Source organism: Lottia gigantea (genome assembly GCF_000327385.1).
Source record: "Lottia gigantea unplaced genomic scaffold LOTGIsca_17, whole genome shotgun sequence".
Classification (NCBI taxonomy): domain Eukaryota; kingdom Metazoa; phylum Mollusca; class Gastropoda; family Lottiidae; genus Lottia; species Lottia gigantea.
Window position 1 is genome coordinate 1,321,325 of NW_008708133.1, and position 21,025 is coordinate 1,342,349.

A 21,025-nucleotide genomic window follows, 5' to 3' on the forward strand; every position below is an offset into this window, starting at 1 on the left:
CGTACATTTTTTCAATGTCTGTTATAGTCCTAATTCATTAAAACCAAACCTTCTGGGTTTTTTGGGGTAAAATCACCCGTAGCTAGCTCTTGGACTAAGTGTCATGCCTTAAGTTAAGGTGCACCGTTGCCTAATTTACCAACTTTTTATCCAAATTTCTTCAAATCTGATACGTATGTGTAAAATCAAAATCTGAATGCGCATGTACATTACCAACTTTCCTTTTTCTCATCCAAATTTGATCATACTTAGTATTTATGTGTATAATCAAATTCTAAATTTTTGCGTGCTTTGTTCGGTTAAGAGTGTGTCATAAAAAGCACAGAAACGAAAGAGGCATAATTTATTCCATTCATTTTCGGGCCGTTATAACCACGAAAGAGAAATAGGTAATTTCATTTACGTTCTAGTCATATTTGCATATGTTTAGATAATAAACATTGATTTTTCATTTCTACTTACTGACACTGAATGTTAAACATAGCTGTAACATTTCCTGTTGTTTCTGCCATACCACGTCGTATTAAATCATATGCTGCCTTTTTGCAATCACTGTTTCTATTCATTTGTTTATTCATACAAACGGCATTGGCTTCTATATCTACAACACGAATTGGACAACAACATTAACTACTGTCACGGTCTTTGGTTATAGAGACACCGTAGCAAACAGTAATTTCATAAGTTACATGCAAATTGTAATAAATATGTGAAAAAACGGTGGGTGTAAAATTCCGAATTCCCGAATTGTCCGAATTTGGTCAGAAAAGACAAAAAAATCTAAACTAAAATTGCGCAAAAGGTTTTGCACAAATTCGGCAATCAAAACATTTTACATCAAAAAACGAATATTTTTAAAATCTTTCATTTGGTCAAAACACAATATTTTTTCTTTTTACGTGTACACAGTGCTAATTTATAATGATGCCGTCTAGGAATTGATATTTTTGATTTTTAATAAATATCATAGCTATTGTTTAATGGACACTTTTTGTTGTTTTGTGATCGAAGGCGTCTTCCCATTATCTCCCTTAAATAGTAACCATGACATGTCAAGGTGACGACACAGTTTAAATCTAAATAGTTACCAAAAGTTTGAACTCTTCGTTCTTGCTGTTCCTCACAACCAGGCAACAGAGGCGCAGCCAAAGAGGTAGGGGGAGGGGGGAATGTGGTCGTATATTGCCGTTTGTTTGTTTGTGAACACAATAGAGACTACAGTTATCATCCAATTTAAATTAAATTTGGTGTGAACACTATAGAGAGTCCATTTTTTATCCCATTTAAATTAAATCATCTATAATGATGAGGTCTTAGTCAAGATTGAATTTGACGATCAATGAATTTGACTTATTGCCCTGGACAGTTAATGTCAGAATTTTATTAAATAATGTGTGTTTGTTTAAAACAACAATAGCTTGCACAAATTAGATTTTTTGTAGGATTTGACACAGATGGGTGACCGCTCTTGATATACTGAAAATGTATCAGGAAAGTGGGCGTATCTTGCTAGGCAACCACTTGTTACTTTTATTATAGTATACCCGTAACCTTTACCAGTTAGGCTTAGCAGCTCTTTTTTTAGACATACTTCTATGGATATAGCATGGAGGAGTAGTACTAGTAGTTGAATCCCACTGTGAGTGTGATTTCCTAAAAGGTCTATAACAGGTTTTCACTACATGCCACGTAGCTGTAGAGGTGTGTTTCCAATCTTCTCTCGCAGCCTTATCGATCAACAAATAATCTGAATTGGGAAGGAGACAAGGGTGGGGAAGATGTTGCCTGGTTGTGGGGAACAGCAACCTTGACATGTCATGGTTACTATTCAAGGATAATGGGAAGACGCCTTGGATCAGAAAAAGTGTGCATTGAATAATAGCGATTACATTTATTAAAAATCAAAAATATTAATTCATAGACGGCATTATTATTAACTAGCACGGTGTACACGAAAAATAAAGAAAGAAGTTGTGATTTCACCAAATGAAAGCTTTTAAAAATATTCGTTTTTTGATGTAAAAAGTTTTGATTCCCGAATTTGTGCACGACCCTTGGCGCAAATTTAGTTTCGTTTTTTTTTTTTGTCTTTTCTGACCCAATTCGGACAGTTCGGACAGTTCCGGAAATCGAAATTTTAAACCCACCGTATGAAAAATATTTGAAAAATGTCTATCGCCGATATATCTAGAGAATAGACATTTACATGGCGAGACGTGTTTATAAAGTTCATGTATTAATTATTACTATTTCAACTTTAATCTCATGACTGAAATAATTTCGTGTCACAAATATACACGTCAGCCTAATTTGGTTCATGTGGTGAAAATAATTTTAATTCTTATACGAAAAAGTAACAATTTTTTTCCAGGAAAGTATAATGACCCTTAATCTGAAATTATACATAATTTACCTTCTATATTTTCACAAAGATGAGGGACACTAGATCTGACTTTATCAGGGTTAATTAACTGGTGTAAAACATCGGATTTTGTCTGATTACGACACTGATCTAATAATTTATCAACACAAACTAGAAACAAACTCATGTGACCATCCCTACAATTTGAGAATACATAATAATCATAACAATTTATTATTTTTCAGTCAGTTTTTATTTAACCTTAAATATAATACATTAATTAAAACCAACCGATGCCGAATTACGAACCATTATATACCTTTTATATACAAATTTCGTAGTTAAGTAAAATAAATATAAAATGTAAAAAAGAAAATTAATAAAAATAATATCTCACAGTTCGTATTCTAACATTAACTAAATATGTTAAGATTCGTTCGTTGGATATGAAAAAAGCACATTTCTCTACATTATTAAAAGTTCCGACTTTGTTACATGAAACATTTCTGATATAAGTATGAATTACAATTAAAAATAAAATGGTCCTCATTTTCAACTTCAATACATGTACTTATAAAACACATCTCAAATACCAAGGGTAATATTCAACAAGCCTCAAATAAATAACCTAATACCATTTATATCAAAAGTTCCTGTATAAATAACTCAACGACAAACTGTTTCAAAATCTTACTTTTCACAATATTCTCTGATTCTCTGATAATCTAAAGGTAGATCACCAGCCAGTGATACTTTATCATCTTTGCTAACACCTGATGCTAAGTCTGCAAAGCAATCCTGAGCCTTTTTGATGATGTCATTCGGACAACACTTGTATGGTTCTGTGAACATAAATCCTACAAAATGTACAGAAGAATTATAAAAATATTCATTGCCAATAACACAATTTATAATGTTAACTTGTTTAAATTTCAATGCATTAAATAAAGGAAAGAGTGGCCTAAATTGGACAAATTTAAGCCCATATGCATCCAAATGAATTGTGGAGAACATATTGATAAGTGTGATGTCATTGATGCATTGACTGACAAGCTATCTTAAGAGAACACAATTACTATGGTATAGTGTATTAAGATTTATATTTATTTACAGAACATTTAGTCCATTTCTTTTTAGAATGATTACGCACGATTTGCCTTTTTGTTCCCTAATGAGATAAAAAAAAAACTTGTAAGATCTCTGTTATTGCCCCATGAGATACCAAAGTCTTTCGCCGTTGGAGGCTAATGTTAGTTGCTACCAACAACTATCAAAGGATAAAATGTCACTTATATGCTACAGCTATTATATGCAATTATACTGCTCTTAACAGCTAACAAAGTGAGTATCATGTCATTGTCACTGGACCAATGACGTATGTAAATGATTATAGTTATTGTAGTTATTTATAGACGTCATTGCACTGAACCATTATATTAGGTAGCATCAAGTCATTAACACCTGTAACAATAACGATAGTTACAATAGCCTTATACTACCGGTGCCCAGTGACAATAGCCTTTTACTATAAGTGGTCGTGTAACCAGTTGGTTCGTTTTGCCGTATTGCCCAACTTGGCATCGTGCCCAAGGGCACAAAACGACTTGTAAAACGAAACTAAAGGTTTCTGATAAAATCCGGAATAGCCATTTGTTTCACATGAAACGAAATATTTTAATCTGTTGTCCCACATCGATTTTCTTTTTATTTATAATTTGGACCTGTTAGGGAAATCGAAACTATAGTTTTATGGTAAAATCTGGAATACAATAAATATCAAGTACAAACGCTTAGAATCGTAATACAAAAAACAAAAAAACGAACCCACGGTCAAATAACAATACTTTGAAACTATCAGTGATTCAGTAGCCACGGAACAAAATTACATGTGTCCAAAAACAACAACCTGGATCTACCGATGGTCCAGTAAAAAAAGCCTTTATGCTACCAGTTGCCAAGTAACATCAACCCATTGCGATCCAGAAGCTATAGGTACGTAATTGGGTAATTATAGTTTTAGTTAATTGTACGAATAGCAGGCACTGTACTCCCTTTTGTTTCAAAGCTTGTATTACAGCTAGCGAGACCCGAGTGATAGCCCCACACACTGAAACAGACTTTCGCATTTAAGAGAACTGAAACATACATTCACGCCCACAAATGTTTACACACCAACAATGTGAAAGACAACATCAGCATCTGTTATTCATTCTTCCTTATGGCCATATTCTGCCCTTATCTCCACTGAACACTGAATTAATTCAGTATGAAGAGGTAAATTTCGATAAGCCATGATGATAGAAACTGTTTAGTTACTGTCATGAGTATCCTGTTTATTGATTAGACAATCTAATGATTGTCAGGAAACAATAAGACAGTCTTAGTATAAGTGTCAATATTATCTATGAGAATGTATAAAATAAATAGCTATCCTACTGATTTTTTTTTATGAAACCGGCGTAGCTTCTTGTTGTATTTATTAGATGCAAAAGTCATCCGATGATTTATAAACCTTAGAGTTATCCCGATGAGGCATCTTGCCTCGAGGGGCGTACTCCCGCATTCAACCAATTCATGGAACAATATCAATCATGATGAACCTAAACTCATAAGAAAACTCTCACGCGAAAAATGCAAGAGACATCATCATCTGAACATTCTGGCATGAACCTTATTGGTGAAAATTGTTGAGAGTTAGACCCGTTTAGACCAGGCCGCTATAATATGTGCCCATTTACATTTTAAAAAAAATCAAATTGTCTGAAAATCGTTCTCGGCACGCTTATCTGTGGAACTCTAATTGAACTATATTTCTTCTAGTCACCCGTAAACAACATAGGCACCGAAGGAGAAATAGTAAAGTAGTAAACCGCTCTGATCTGGAAACCATTCAAACTTCTTGCTAAATAGGCCTACCAATGTGTTTATATATTTTACGAGATTTTAGAATGTAACCCAATAATGTGATATGGTATTCGTCTTTTTACCAGGAATATAAAAAAATATGTTTTCATCAACCCTTCAATAAGATTAATTAGATTTGTAAAGAAATGTAAGACGTAATAAATAATAATCTAATCTTACCGATTAAAAGATATATAAATATCATTTTCACACAATGTACACAAACTATCCTAAAATTGTTTCCAATTTATCAAGCACTGTTGGAGGTCAGAAGGTAACTCAACAATTGACAAGTGAAATTGAAAGTACAAAAACAAGACCCAATCAAGATTTATTTATTTTGTAAAAATTTCTAATGTTTGTTGTTACCTTCGAGTTTGTTGATCACAAATAAAGCCAAGTCAACAGAATGGATTAAAAGGGTACAAGAGATACGTCAATTAAACAATATTCTATCAAAACAGCTTTTTTTCTAGCGAAATCCGTCACTTAAAATGACAAAATTTCACGATCTTTAAATCCTTGAAGATAGCATTTAATGCAGACATGCATGACACAGTCGCAACATTTATTGTTTTATTCACTTTTACAACGACGGTTCGAAATGTTTTATTTGGAAATAAATGCAGAATATTTGTATCAATATTTACAGAAATTCATGGCGCACTTGACAAATAGATGAGATTAAATACCTCAGAAGAAATAAAAATTTAGTGACATAGAATACATTCTACATGGATGCAATATGCCACAAGGAAAGAAGACAGAGATCATAATATTAGACAGAATTAATATAGAGAAGAGTAATAGAAGAAGTATTACTATAGCGAAGAGTAATAGAAGAAGTATTATTATAGCTAAGAGTAATAGAAGAAGTATTATTATAGAGAAGAGTAATAGAAGAAGTATTATTATAGAGAAGAGTAATAGAAGAAGTATTATTATAGAGAAGAGTAATAGAAGAAGTATTATTATAGAGAAGAGTAATAGAAGAAGTATTACTGTAGAGAAGAGTAATAGAAGAAGTATTATTATAGAGAAAAGTAATAGAAGAAGTATTATTATAGAGAAGAGTAATAGAAGAAGTATTATTATAGAGAAGAGTAATAGAAGAAGTATTAATATAGCGAAGAGTAATAGAAGAAGTATTATTATAGAGAAGAGTAATAGAAGAAGTATTATTATAGCTAAGAGTAATAGAAGAAGTATTATTATAGAGAAGAGTAATAGAAGAAGTATTATTATAGCTAAGAGTAATAGAAGAAGTATTATTATAGCTAAGAGTAATAGAAGAAGTATTATTATAGAGAAGAGTAATAGAAGAAGTATTATTATAGAGAAGAGTAATAGAAGAAGTATTATTATAGCTAAGAGTAATAGAAGAAGTATTATTATAGAGAAGAGTAATAGAAGAAGTATTATTATAGAGAAGAGTAATAGAAGAAGTATTATTATAGCTAAGAGTAATAGAAGAAGTATTATTATAGCTAAGAGTAATAGAAGAAGTATTATTATACAGAAGAGTAATAGAAAAAGTATTACTGTAGAGAATAGTAACAGAAGAAATATTATTATAGAGAAAAGTAATAGAAGAAGTATTATTATAGAGAAGAGTAATAGAAGAAGTATTATTATAGAGAAGAGTAATAGAAGAAGTATTAATATAGCGAAGAGTAATAGAAGAAGTATTATTAAAGAGAAGAGTAATAGAAGAAATTTTATTATAGAGAAGAGTAATAGAAAAAGTATTATTATAGAGAAGAGTAATAGAAGAAGTATTATTATAGAGAAGAGTAATAGAATAAGTAATATTATAGAGAAAAGAAATAGAAGAATTATTATTATAGAAAAGAGTAGCCTGATAGAAGATGTATTATTATAGCGAAGAGTAATAGAAGAAGTATTATTAAAGAGCAAAGTAATAGAAGAAGTATTATCATAGAGAAGAGTAATAGAAGAAGTTTTATTATGGTGAAAAGTAATAGAAGAAGTATTATTATAGAGAAAAGTAATAGAAGAAGTATTATTATAGCTAAGAGTAATAGAAGAAGTATTATTATAGAGAAGAGTAATAGAAGAAGTATTATCATAGAGAAGAGTAATAGAAGAAGTATTATTATAGAGAAAAGTAATAGAAGAAGTATTATTATAGAGAAGAGTAATAGAAGAAGTATTATTATAGCGAACAGTAATAGGCTTCGAAGGAGAAATAGTAAAGTAGTAATAGAAGAAGTTTTATTATAGAGAAGAGTAATAGAAGAAGTTTTATTATGGTGAAAAGTAATAGAATAAGATTTATTATAGAGAAGAGTAATAGAAGAAGTATTATTATAGAGAAGAGTAATAGAAGAAGTATTACTGTAGAGAAGAGTAATAGAAGAAGTATTATTATAGAGAAGAGTAATAGAAGAAGTATTATTATAGCGAAGAGTAATAGGCACTGAAGGAGAAATAGTAAAGTAGTAAACCGCTCTGCGATGTGGAAACCATTCAAACTTCTTGCTAAATAGGCCTACCAATGTGTTTATATATTTTAGAGAAGAGTAATAGAAGAAGTAATAATATAGAGAAAAGAAATAGAAGAATTATTATTATAGAGAAGAGTAGCCTGATAGAAGATGTATTATTATAGCGAAGAGTAATAGAAGAAGTATTATTAAAGAGCAAAGTATAGCCAATTTCGGTTATTACGCCAATCTGGACCCTAACCCTGGGACCAAATTCATTTTGATCTTTGGTTGAGAGCAACAACATTACATGGGTCTATGGCAAATAAAACCCCACCTCCTTTTAATAGTCAGTTAGGTTGCAGACGTAAAAGATGCAAGTATTCACACGTTTGCAGCAAATGTGGTTATAACCACCCTCTTTACCGATGTTATAGTAATAGACAAGATGGATCAAGTAGTAGTATGTCAAATTTTCAATTTCCGCTCAACACCAATCCCATTTTAACTTCTCAAATGATAGGTGCTAATAATAATTTTAAACTTCCAAATATTAACTCATTTCCACTTTCTGCTTCTTCTATACCACCCTTAATGATGACACAACCGCCACCAATACCAGACCCACAAGCTCAATCCCGTTATTCATTTCGCAAGAACAATTCGTCCGGTAAAACTTCCAACCCCAGTAAATCCAAGTAATTTGGACAGCCTTTTAGTTGGCCATGACCTTGAAGAAAGAATTTTTCTGAATAAAGGATTTACAAAGGGGTTTGTGATTCCTTATTCTGGAAACAGACATCTTAGGATTTCAAGAAATAATCAGTCTTGTATTGATAATTTTGAGGTTTTGCTAGATAAACTGCAGAGTGAGCTTGTTGCTGGTCGGATATTGGGTCCTTTTCTTAAACCTCCATTCCCTGACTTGCTCACCACTGGGAATTGTTCCCAAACAAGAGAAAGGTAGCTTTCGCTTAATTCATGATTTATCCTTCCCTGTTGGTGATTCCGTAAATATGTTTGTTTGCCTTCAGAGAAAGTATAAAAAATTCGAACATTATTATATAACACTCTTAAAAGACATAAAATCACCCTTCGTGAATTGCAGTCACTTCTTGGTCTATTGAATTTTACAACTTTAGTAGTTGTCCCTGGCAGAACTTTTCTCAGACGTCTTTATGATCTCACTTTGAATGTCCCTAATCCAAATGATGCCATCGTCATTACCAATTCAGCTCGTCTCGATTTGAGAATCTGGTCTGAGTTTATGACCAGCTTCAATGGCAGATCAATGTTTTTGAATGACAAGTGGGTAGGATCTGATATTATAAAGATGTTCTCAGATGCGGCAACAACCAAAGGCTATGCTGCAGTCTTAGGATCCAAATGGCTTTATGGAGAGTGGCCTCAAGAAATGAAAACCCTTTCTATAAATGTCATGGAATTGTTCCCAATTGTTGTAGCCATTGAACATTGGGGTTATCTCCTTAAAAACCATAAGGTCCTTCTTCTGACAGATAACGAATGTGTTATGTACGTCATTAATAAAGCTACGTCACCCTGTTCTTCACTAATGAAGTTAGTCCGTAGATTGGTCATGGCCTCGATCAAACATAATATAATGCTCCGTGCTAAACATATCCCAGGTAAATCCAATTTGGTTGCTGACCATTTATCTCGATTTAATTTTCAGCTGGCTCGAGCTTGGGCACCATGGTTAGACCCTACACCTCAGATGATAGATTCAGCCCTGTTAAAGATTTAAGCTCTGGTGCAACTGCTCTTCTTAATGAAGCCTTAGCTCCATCTTCTAGGTCAGTTTATATGAGGACTTGGAGAAAATTCCTTGATTTTTGTAAAAGTAAAGGTTTAGAACCATGTTTTCCAATCCCTAACTCTTTGATTTGTAATTATATGGCATTCCTTTTTGAATCTGGATTTTCACCTAGCTCTTTGGCTACCCATGCTTCGGCCATCTCCTATATTCAGAAATCTCAGGGTTCTCCTGATACCATAAATTCCTTCATGCTGAAAAATCTTCTAAAGGGTGCAAAGCGTGGTTCTCCAGACTCTAGGTTACCTATCTCACATATAATTTTATTCAAATTGGTTACAGCAATTCCATTGGTTGTTTCGTTAAAATGTCATTGTTTGGTTCTGAAGGCCGTTTTTGCTTTGGCATTTGCAGGATTTTTTCGGATTGGTGAACTAGTGTTAAAATCTGCCAATACAGCTTTAAATGTGATACAAACATCCTCTGTTCATTTTAATGTTGACAATAATAAATTGTCTTCAGTTCAAATTTCACTTAACCATTTTAAACACAAGACAACAGATGGTCCTGGTTTGATTGTCATAAATTGTGAGTGTTCAGTGAATAGTTCCATTTCTTGCGCATCCTGTGCGATGTTGGCTTATCTACAAGCTTGTCCCCATGCATCTGGACCATTTTTTCAGTTTCATGGTGGAGCCCCTGTAACTTATAACGTTGTCAACTCTTACCTTCGTAAATTGATTTCATTTTTAGATTTGAACCCTGCTCTTTATAAACTGCACTCATTCCGAATAGGGGCTGCCTCAACAGCTTTTTCTAAAGGTTATTCTGAGGATGCTATTCAGAGAATGGGGCGCTGGAAGAGCTCTGCAGTCAAATCTTACATACATGTGCCAAATTTATCCATTTAGGTCTATTTTCAGATTCGTGATTTTTAAAGTTTTATAGTTTGGGCGGGGGTCTAGGTTTGCAACTTTGTTTATCATTTATAAATTCCTACTTTTATGTTTGATTTTAGTGCACACATTGCAGGGAATACGGATTGTGCCCTGGAGTGTAGAGCTATTTCACTGTTGTATTCTGAATTTGGGTAGCCGCTCTCAGACGTTTTAGATTTGAAAAAGTCTATTTCTACATCCAGGGCTCGTTGTGGGTCCTTTGCATCCTATCTATGATCAGTAACTGTGTCCAAGGTTTGCTTGTTGGTGTGATGTGTCTTGGTTTGAGCATGTCATCACAAATGGTGATGTGTCTGGCATGATTAATTTTCTCATTAAGCCCAAACTATATTTTATGTTCCAAGAAATATGAGTTTCACTTTATCTTACATTTATGTATCAATTCATGTAATCTTTTCAATTGCTCAAATCATATTTCTCATATCATTGAAATAAATGATATTCACACCTACAAGCATATCTTTTATCTGGAGAGGAGAGGCACCTCAAAATTGCCTGACTATTCCTAGGGTTCGTCAGTCTGGGGGTTGAGAGACATAAATTCTTTTTTGACATCTATCACCCGATTTTTTTAGCCGCCTATAAGACAAGAGAATGCATTTCAAGTGCCATTCTGGACCACTTGGCTGTCGATTGAAATAAACCCAAGCGAGGACAAACGAGAAAAAATTTAAGAATTAATGAGACAAAAATTTATTTCTATTTTTATTACTTTAACATTTACAGAATCTTCCAAAAATTTTTCGGCGACTCAGCGAAAATGACATTAAAGTGTTAATTTAGTATAAATTTGATTTTGGTAATGTGAAGGGGACAAATTATAGCTACTCTCCCCTACTCTTGCATGTGACCTTTACCTACGCGAGTTATCTCATCTTGTCTTCTTGCACGAGCTCATCATGGCTGCTGCGCGCCTGCAATCTCTGCAAAAAATGAATTAGATGAAGACGATGACGAGATAACATTCCGAAATGGTTCTGAGGAAGCAATCCTTACTCCTATCGCCACAAGGGAACTCAGAAGTAATGATGATACCAATAATGGTGAGCTCAATTCTCTTCGTGAACAGATACAAGAGTTGCGGTTTCAACGATCCAAAATGTCTCTTGAAAAGCAAATCAATAAAGAAAGACAAGAGATTCTTATGTTGCAATCTGAATCAACGCACACCTCAACTCATCCTACGGCATCTCAACTAAGCCAGCAATTATTGTCCAGTTCAACAGACAGTGACAGGACAGAAGGTAGGAGAACTAAAGCCTGTCAAATTTATGACTTTATATGGGATGATCCCAGTTATAGAGATGATAGTGATGACTTTGTTTCCTTTCAAAAAGATGGTTCACTAACTGTGAATAAGAAGAATAGGCCTAGATATGACAAACTTTCAATAGAACAATGGGGATACGCTAATTCCAAAATTATGGAACGTTTGATTAATGATGGCTCTCTTTCTACCACTATTCAAATTATGGGATACATGGAATATACAGAGTCGGTTTTTCGTTTGTTCAGTAGATATTTAAAAAGTAGTGTCTTGATGTTTGATAAAGAGTATCGCGAATTGCAAAATAAACTGAAATTCAAATGGGGAACTGTGCGACAAGACTTACATAATTTCCAACTTATTGCCAAAACACCTCTTTCTGGAGAGGCATCACAGAAAAAGTATCGCGATTCATCTTACTCTGTAAATTCAAAAGAATTCCAAAGTCGTCATCGGGGACCAACTACTCCAACAGGGAAGGAAATTTGCATAAAATTTAATTCAGAAACTTGTGACAGAGCTACCTGTAAATTTCAGCATTGTTGTTGTTTATGCCACTTAGAACATCCAGCTATTAAACATGGTTCAACATGGTTCATAAATTTACCGAGGGGTTAATCAAGTGCATAATATGATTAATAGTGATTTGAATTTGGCAGCGTCGCAGGAGTTACTGCCCTTCAATGACTCATCACGCTTGTTTATTTTGGAAGGCATTCGGGATGGTTTTACTTTGATTGATACTACTGATAATATCGAATCGGTGGAATGCGACAATTATAGATCAGCGAAACCATTTAATGATTAAGTCGAGCAGCAAATTTTAACTGAAATCCAGCATGGTAATTACATTGTAAGTCCTACAAAACCAAACAATAAAGTGCGTTTAATTCATGATGCTAGTAGACCCCCCGGTAAATCTTTAAATGACTATGTAGATCTAGATACAACGTCTTGCTCGTATATGGATCTCAATGTGGCCCGAGAACTTATAATCCAAGACTGTAACATTGCCAAGGTTGATCTACAAAATGCATATAGGTCTGTCAGTATTCAAAAATCAAATTATTCAGTTACTGGATTAAAATGGACCTTTAAAGGTGATAGCCACCCGACTTATTTTTATGATACTAAGCTACCGTGTGGCGGGGCCAAAAGCCCAAAATGTTTTCAGACATTGAGCAGTGCAGTATGCAGGATCATGAAGTCAAAGTTCGATATTATAGTTATAGCCTATTTGGATGACTTTTTGGTGATAAGCCCAACATTTGATGAGTGTGTTTCTGCTTTGATTATTGATTGTTCTTCGTACTTTGGGATTTCCCATAAACTGGTCTAAAGTTTGTGGACCTAGCACATCTCTTGTCTTTCTAGGAGTGCTAAAAAATACTGAGTAAATGACCTTTTCATTGCCCTCTGAGAAGCTGTCAGATTTCAAAGTTCTATTAGCCACTTTTGCCTTACGTAAACGTGCTAGCAAACACCAATTAGATGTTTTGTGTGGTAAGCTTAGCTGGGCTGCGCAGATAATATGTGGAGGATTTTGAAAGGTTCTCTGTATCTTGGTTCCCATAAAGTAAAATTAAGTGCAAACTTTTATCAAGACATTAACTGGTGGTTACATTTTTTAGAATACTTTAATGGCAGTATGAAGACTTTGGACAACAGACCAGTGAATTCAATCCAGACTGATGCATCATTGCACGGCGCAGGTGGCTATTTTGAAGGAGACTATTATTATTCCAACTGGAATCTAGACCTACCTTTTATGTCCCATGAACATATTAATGTAAAGGAGGTTGCTGCCATTTTCTTGGCTTTAGTAAGGTGGTGTCATGTGTTACAAAATAAACAAGTTATTATTCATACAGATAATGTTGTAGTCAAGTCGGTGATTAATAAAGGATCCTCTAGAAACAAGACTATCATGTGGCTTTTACGACATTTATTTTGGCTCTCTGCCATATATAATATATCTGTTCATGCGGTTTACATCCCAGGAATTAACAATACCATTGCTGATGCATGTTCCAGGCTGCATGAACCAGCTATGTTTGATAAACTCTATACTCTTGTGCCTTCTCTTACCTTATCACAGTTTTCACTGAATGAACTATTGTGTCAGATGTCTTTACCATTTATATTTTGCAGATGCTTTATCGATAAGGGAGGGTCTAGCTAGCACTGTTTTACACTTGAAGAGGAAAGCTTGGTCTTTGTCCACAAAGATCACATACCTAGCTCAATTGAAAGTTTATGAAGACTTTTGTAGCATTTACTGTTTTGAACCCATACCTGCAACATCTAAATGTCTCCAATTGTATATTGCTTTCCTTTTTCGAGTTAAATTGTTTAAATTTGCTACTGTGAAGCAATATCTGAATATTGTATCTTTGTTGCATAAGGCTGAGGACGTACCAGACCCAGTTTGTAACGATTGGAATGTTCTTAGGTGTGAAACGAGAATTAGGTATGGCTCAGTCTCATGCATTTTCCATTACACCAGAGCTTTTGGTACAGTTTCGATCTGTACTTAACTTATCTTGTGTTACAGACGCTGCATTTTGGGCAGCATGTCTGATAGCTTTTTTGGTCTTCTGCGTGCCAACAATGTACTGGTTAAGAATACTTTTGACCCTGCACGGGATTTACGAAGAGTTGACGATTTACGAAGAGTTGACGCCTTGTGTCTTTCCTGGGGAATTTTGATCGATGTTCGGTGTACCAAAACTATTCAATTCAGGGAAAGAGAGGTACAAGTATTATTGCCATATATAACTGGCCATCCACTATGCCCCGTGACTGCCTTACAGTCATATTTTGCATTAAGTCCTGCGAGTGACCTCCTTGGCCCTTTACTATGTGTTCAAGATGGCATTCCACTCAAATATTGTTACTTTATGGCCAGAATTAAAGAAATTTTGATCGCTCTTGGTAAATCAGAACTAAAGGTTAGTGGCCACTCCTTTCGCAGGGGTGGTGCTAATTGGCTCAATGAACAAGGTTTTGCTGATAAGGACATCCCAGCCTTATGTTATTGGTCAATGATTGCTTCAAAAGATACTTGGATGTTAATATCTCAAAGCAGCTTTCTCTCTATTTTAAGTTTAGTACTTCCTGGATGGATGATGACTAGCAACTTTCACTTTTTATTATTATTATTATTATTATTATTATTATTTCCTTTTGACTATCATTATTATTACAACAACTTCTGGGTTGGAGTTAATTTATCATTATTTATAATTAAGTTAATTTATATTTTATTTGTATGTGTAAATGTATGTTAATGTTTTGGCTTAATCAAAGTCATTTTCCCATTCAGTAATTGCTATCTGCCTTGCATCCTTAATGTCACCAAGCATGGTTTACTAAACTTTTTTATACAGAGATTAGAACTGAAAGATAGCCATTTGCCTTGAAACTATTGAATTTGAAAGAAATAATTGGAATGTTTGAATTATTTGTAGGAATTATTAGAAATGAGAATTATAAGAGAAACAAATAACTTAAATATTCAAACTCGGAAGCCGAGAGGAGGAGAGACGGATCGTTGCCAAAAGTATTCACACAAAGTCAATCTTGAAAATAAGGCGTCGACTTTACAAAATCATATTTCCACATTACACAATTACAAAATACACCGTTCTAAAATCAACAAGTCAATCTACTAATTACAAAGTAGATATATTCATAGTTTACTTTTCAAACTTTTTTCACATCAATCTAAAAGTCAACATTCAAACTGTTTTTTTCGAAAATGAATCTTGCATTATTGCCATAATGAACTATGTCTTCTTCACTTTGCATTCTTGAAAGATGCAAGTTCTACTACTGTATTCTTGAGAGTTGTAAGGTCAACATCTGCATTCTTGAACATTTACCATATAAGGTACAATAAAATGTAGACTAAATATTTAAAGATAAAAGCGGAATATTATTTTTTTTTTTTTGGACAGTGAAGTTGGTTGGTGTGGTTTGGTTGTTTAATATATATTCTGTTTTCATGTTCAACTGCTATTCTCTTCTATATGTTTCAAAACATCACAATTTTCTATTTTATAACACAAAGCAATGTAGCCTAGACTATTCATATTTGTCATCAATCAGCCTTGTAGCTGAAACATGTTCTCATTATCGTTTGCTTTGAGTATGAAACAATGGTATTGAGTTGCTACTTTTAAAGGGGACTACATTTGGAGTAACTTTTTTGCAAACATTTTTTTTAGATGTTTTATATCACAAAATGGTGTCTAATTTGGTTTATGTTGAAATTTATAGGAAATTGTCTCGAAATTTCAATATCGAGTGTCAATTGATTTGAAAGAAAAAAAATACTACCCTAATCGATTACTTCACTAGACACGTGCCACCATAAATAAGAGTTAAGTTTTGTTCTTTTCTAAGTAGCCTAATGTGAAATTGATCTGTGAATGTTTCACGATCACGAAATATGTACACACTCTCACAATTAAACTGATATTTATGGTTTTGTGCACATGTATACATCATCAATGATACACCACACTCCCTCAAGCCCGAACATAGGAATCTCATCAAGCATAATACAAAGACCAACGACAAACAACAACAAACAAAAGAAAAACAAACCTAGCACCAGAAGTCGGTGAACGAAGCACCACAATGCAATCAACAGTCAAAGCACAAGGAACACAATAGCTCATGCACCATGCTTCTATGGCCAACAAACCGCACTGCTGTGAGCAGCATGCCATCTCCCATCCATCGCCAGTGTTGCCCTTCATCATCAATCCCAGCGAGCTACAAGACGCCAGCCTCCATAACACAAATCAAGCACAAGAGCAGTACGTCATAACAGTGCTCCTACCTATCTAACATTCTAGAAAATACATATACATAAGTACCTTTGTATGAGATGGACAAGTTTATGCTAACCTGATCAAGATGTAAAAGGCACCGAAATAAATATATTATATATAGAAAAAAAGTTGGACAAAAGTGAGTAAACGCGACTCATTTGATGAGTCATATTCAAAAACTCGCCTCGCTGAATCCATTGATTCAGTTTCTGTTTAATTGTGTCATAATTTAGTCATTAAATGACTCAGTATCCTTTTTTTTTCTAAATCTTATTAAATGTTGGTACAAATATCAACTCAATTATAGCCTACCAGTCGATATAAATATATATTTTTCTACGTATATATTGATTTCTGTGTTACTGTAATTGGGAAGGCCTAATTAGTAGGCCTCTATGATTGCTTCTCTCTGCTTATTCGGAGGGTATCCATATTTTAGTTATATTTAACTTTGACAACTATTAATGAGTCACGCCTTGGTAAATTTGTTTAAAGCATTGTATGAGTCATATCCGAGTCGTTTCGGAATTCAGTATTGTGGAAAATTGTGAAGCAACGCCAGGGGCAGACAAATAAATCAAAAATGAGAAGATTTTGCAAATGAAGACTTGATTGAGTCACGTCTGAGTTACCCTGTGGTAGATTAGTCATAGATGAGTCCTTCCGCGTGAAAGTCGTCTGCAGAAGCCTTCAGGATTACTCAAGGAAATAATTTAAACTAAGCCATCAGACATATTAGTTGGTCGGTCGAATTTGATGATCGATTTCAACTAATTAAAAAAATTCTATAAATATGCTAAATTATCAAAGATTTAATCGATGATACCTCGTCTACGTCAGACATTTTGAAATGAACGGACGACTTTGATGTCGTCTGCTTTGACTTCTCACACTATCCTTATCAACCTCAGCTGTTTCAAAAACGATGTACAGTTTTCTTACTATATTTTTATTCTAGATAATGAAATGGCATACGTCAACTATATAACCATGTGCCAATGTGCCAATGCTATCGTGCAGGAGCCGCCATCTTGAAAAAATGAGAAGTTCTATATAGTTGGTAGAACGGGCCAACTCGAGCCAGAACGTTAGTAGAAGCGATTAAACACCAAAGTTACTGCTTACAAAATCTACAACCTCCAAAAATACTTTCAGAACTCAGAGATTCTCCACCCAATTGTCGAAGTAGTGAAATAAGTGAAATTAAAGGCTAATCCCACTGCTTGGATAGAGTTCAAGATGACAACTGACTATACTCGCCTATCACGTGACTTATCAGCGCGTGCTAACTTATATAATCAGATAGATCCCGGAAACTTTATAATTATTCATTAAAATGCAATTAACTATTGAAAAACGATTAATATTAAGATTAAGCGTTTTTCAATATTTACTTACTTTTATGAATTTTCCAATTTTCTAGATTTTACAGGGATTCTGTTTTAACTTTATGACACCAGGTAAGTTCACTGATGCATGAATACTCATATTGACCAAATTAGAGAAATCAGATTTTATGTTAATTCTAAGACGTAGTATCCCTTTAAGAGCTGGTGGGTTTATAAAAGCCAACCGCCTACCGCTGCCAACCGGCATACCGGGGTGAAAAAAAGGCTCTAAAATGAGCATTGTTAAATTTAAGGATCGTAGATTTTTATCCACTATATATCGATGATTCTGTTGGATTAACAGGAGGAGCATTCGCAGAATTATTATAGTCTACGTGAAGGATTAATTTTGAAAACTGATTTCAACCAATTAATTAACTGGTTAAAAGCAACTTCATGTTTTGCATTGAATTTTTAATTATATAAGATGATCCTATGTAATAATGATAATTTATCATGTTTGAACATAGAAACAATAATGGTATAGGTTAATAATAATGAAATTAATTGTCATATAAATGTAATGCATACGAAATAAGAAATTAAATTAAAAGTTAAAGTTATTCGGGTAGAATAGTATTAATTGAAGCTTAATTTTATTTGGTGCACATTACACAACAATACACAATCAATGCATTAATCGTTCTTTTTTTCATTTTCATCGATTTAATTTTGTTTTGACCGAAACTCAGTATTATATTGGGAGACAAAAATTTGCAAAGTAGGGTAAATAAACAAGACAGGAGGATAAATATTAACACGTTGGGGGATTCCTATTGTTCTAAACTTTATCTCTAAACAATTGTCCTTTTGGCACTGTCCGATTTGATTAGACCAACCAGTGTTTGTTCGGACTTCATTATGATAATTATAAAGAAGAGAAAGAAATAAGTGGGAGTGGGAAAAGACTGCAACCATTCATTCTTCATAAGTTGACACTGAATTGCAGATAAGGAAGTCATCAACTAAAATGGAATGAATGGGATGGACAACCATAAAATACTTGAATCGTTGGTAGCTAAGGCTGGGAGGTTTAGAGGAACCGAATGTTTCCTAGAAACGCCACTGATAATGTACCCAATGACCGTTCCGAGACAAAAGTCGTTTATTGAACACATCAACATTAAATAGTCGTAATTGTATATTCATGAAATGAAAAGAGATATTATAGATGGCATCTTACTCGTTAAATCGTGAAAATAATAACATAAATGAAATAGAAAAAAATATGTTTCTGAAGTTTCAATTAGAATTATAGAGGCAATACGAAAAATTTAATCACGATTCCGTTTACACGGTATCACGCAATTTGATTGGATAACAGCGGCCACGTGCATTCGGTTTATATCTGTGAAAACAGAATGTAAATATAAGCTTGGCTCCTTAAAGGTGGGTTTATACAGAGCGCGAACGCGAACGCGACCGGCGCGAACGCGACCGCGAACGCGACTTTTCATCAGTCCAGTCATTCAAATAGAGCGCGAACACGAACGCGGAAAACCGTCGACGGCTTTCAATGCGGATCGCCTCTTTTGTTGTTAAAATTTGGTCATATGGTCATTTTGGAATCATCTCTCCGATTCCCTTCCAAATATCTATCTTTTTTACTGCCTCTTTGTAAGTTTTTTCAGCTGTCAAACAAAACTGGATTCTTTTCAACTTCTGAAATCAAAACTTCCGTTTTATCCATTGTTTGTACCCTACAAGCAAATTGGAAAAGCCATGTGCACAAGTTTCTATTTTAGGAAATGATGCATGGGAGGTGGTAGAAGCTGATTGGTTGATAGCAAGAAATCCGCCGCGACTTTCTGAAAAATTCGCTCTTGGGGCAATCTCGGCGGTCGACCGCGCGAACAATTTGTTCGCGTTCGCGTTCGCATTCTATTTGAACGGTCCCTCTATAAAATGATCAAACCATTCCATGACGAAAAACCGCGTTCGCGTTCGCGTTCGCGTTCGCGTTCGCGCTCTGTATAAATGCACCTTAACGGACTACTTTAAACATTGATTTTGTTTGACGTAGCCACTACACGGCGTCGATGTCGTTCCTTCGAACTTCAACAATGCCGAAAGCGACACATCACTGAATGATAAAGGTATTGCTAATCGTTGTAAAGGTGCATTTATACATAAATTACATAAATATTTATTTATTTGAGTTGATTTAATCATAAGGAATGACCTGAACATTTTTTCAGTTTATCGATGTATATACAGAAAAAACCTGTGTACAATGTAGTAAGTGTAGAGTAAATGTAGAAACCGCTACTTGGTTACTCGCACGAGATCAGTAAGTGTCCCTTTCATTTGAGAGTACGTCTTATGTGGATGGATTTGGAAATTTTATGGATAAGAGGCGTGTCTTCTGTTACGGAAGGAAATTTGCTATATAGACATTTTATGTAGCCGACTTGTGCAAAAAAAACTGTTCTATTCCATGAGAGTAACCTCTAATAGAAATTTGCATTTCGACAGAAGTCCCCTCTCCAATAGACTTGAGAATAACTAAATATTCAACGTTGTCGCGGCGATATATTAAAGTTTCTTACGAAGAAAAAAGTAGACAAGGTTGACGATACTATACGTCCACTTTATAAAGAAATTATCATATGAATTATAATATAGTAATATGAAACTTTGATATAATGAATGTCAAACATAGTTTTCCAGCAGTGGCGGCGCCATCCTCCTGAAACTGGGGTCACAAAATATTGGGCAGATTGACGTAATGGGGGACAACTGCCCAGACTGAGATTCAAAATGCATCAGCTCTGTGGAAAGCTCATAGATGCAAGCCCCCCGAGGAGCCTCTTAGAGGATTCCGTAAGAAAATTTAGGAAAATGAATTTGATGCATAGTTTTTTTTATACGTGTTTGTGCAAAAATGTGTTTTTTGATTTGTTAGAAATGAAATGGAGTGCAAACAGGGGTACAAACAAAACAAACATTTTGAACTTTTGGAGTGATACTGAACAATATTACCAAGCTTTGTAGAAATCCGACATGAATCGAGCTATTTAGTGCTATTTAATACGTTTAAAAGATTGAGGTCAATAATTCAAAGATAGCTTGCCAGACAAGGC

General features: G+C 34.2%; 2 protein-coding genes across 2 annotated transcripts; one reads left to right on the forward strand and one right to left on the reverse strand.

The window, feature by feature from the left end:
- Positions 1–458: 458 nt before the first annotated feature.
- LOTGIDRAFT_158501 (hypothetical protein) lies at positions 459–3,943 on the reverse strand (the record flags this gene model as incomplete). The annotated part of the gene is made up of 4 exons (XM_009051654.1): positions 459–601; positions 2,414–2,559; positions 3,057–3,219; positions 3,862–3,943. The coding sequence occupies 4 exons, from the start codon at positions 3,941–3,943 to the stop codon at positions 459–461; spliced, it is 534 nt and encodes a 177-aa protein (XP_009049902.1).
- Positions 3,944–11,545: 7,602 nt separating this feature from the next.
- LOTGIDRAFT_158502 (hypothetical protein) lies at positions 11,546–12,331 on the forward strand (the record flags this gene model as incomplete). The annotated part of the gene is made up of 1 exon (XM_009051655.1): positions 11,546–12,331. The coding sequence occupies one exon, from the start codon at positions 11,546–11,548 to the stop codon at positions 12,329–12,331; it is 786 nt and encodes a 261-aa protein (XP_009049903.1).
- Between the last annotated feature and the right edge of the window lie 8,694 nt (positions 12,332–21,025).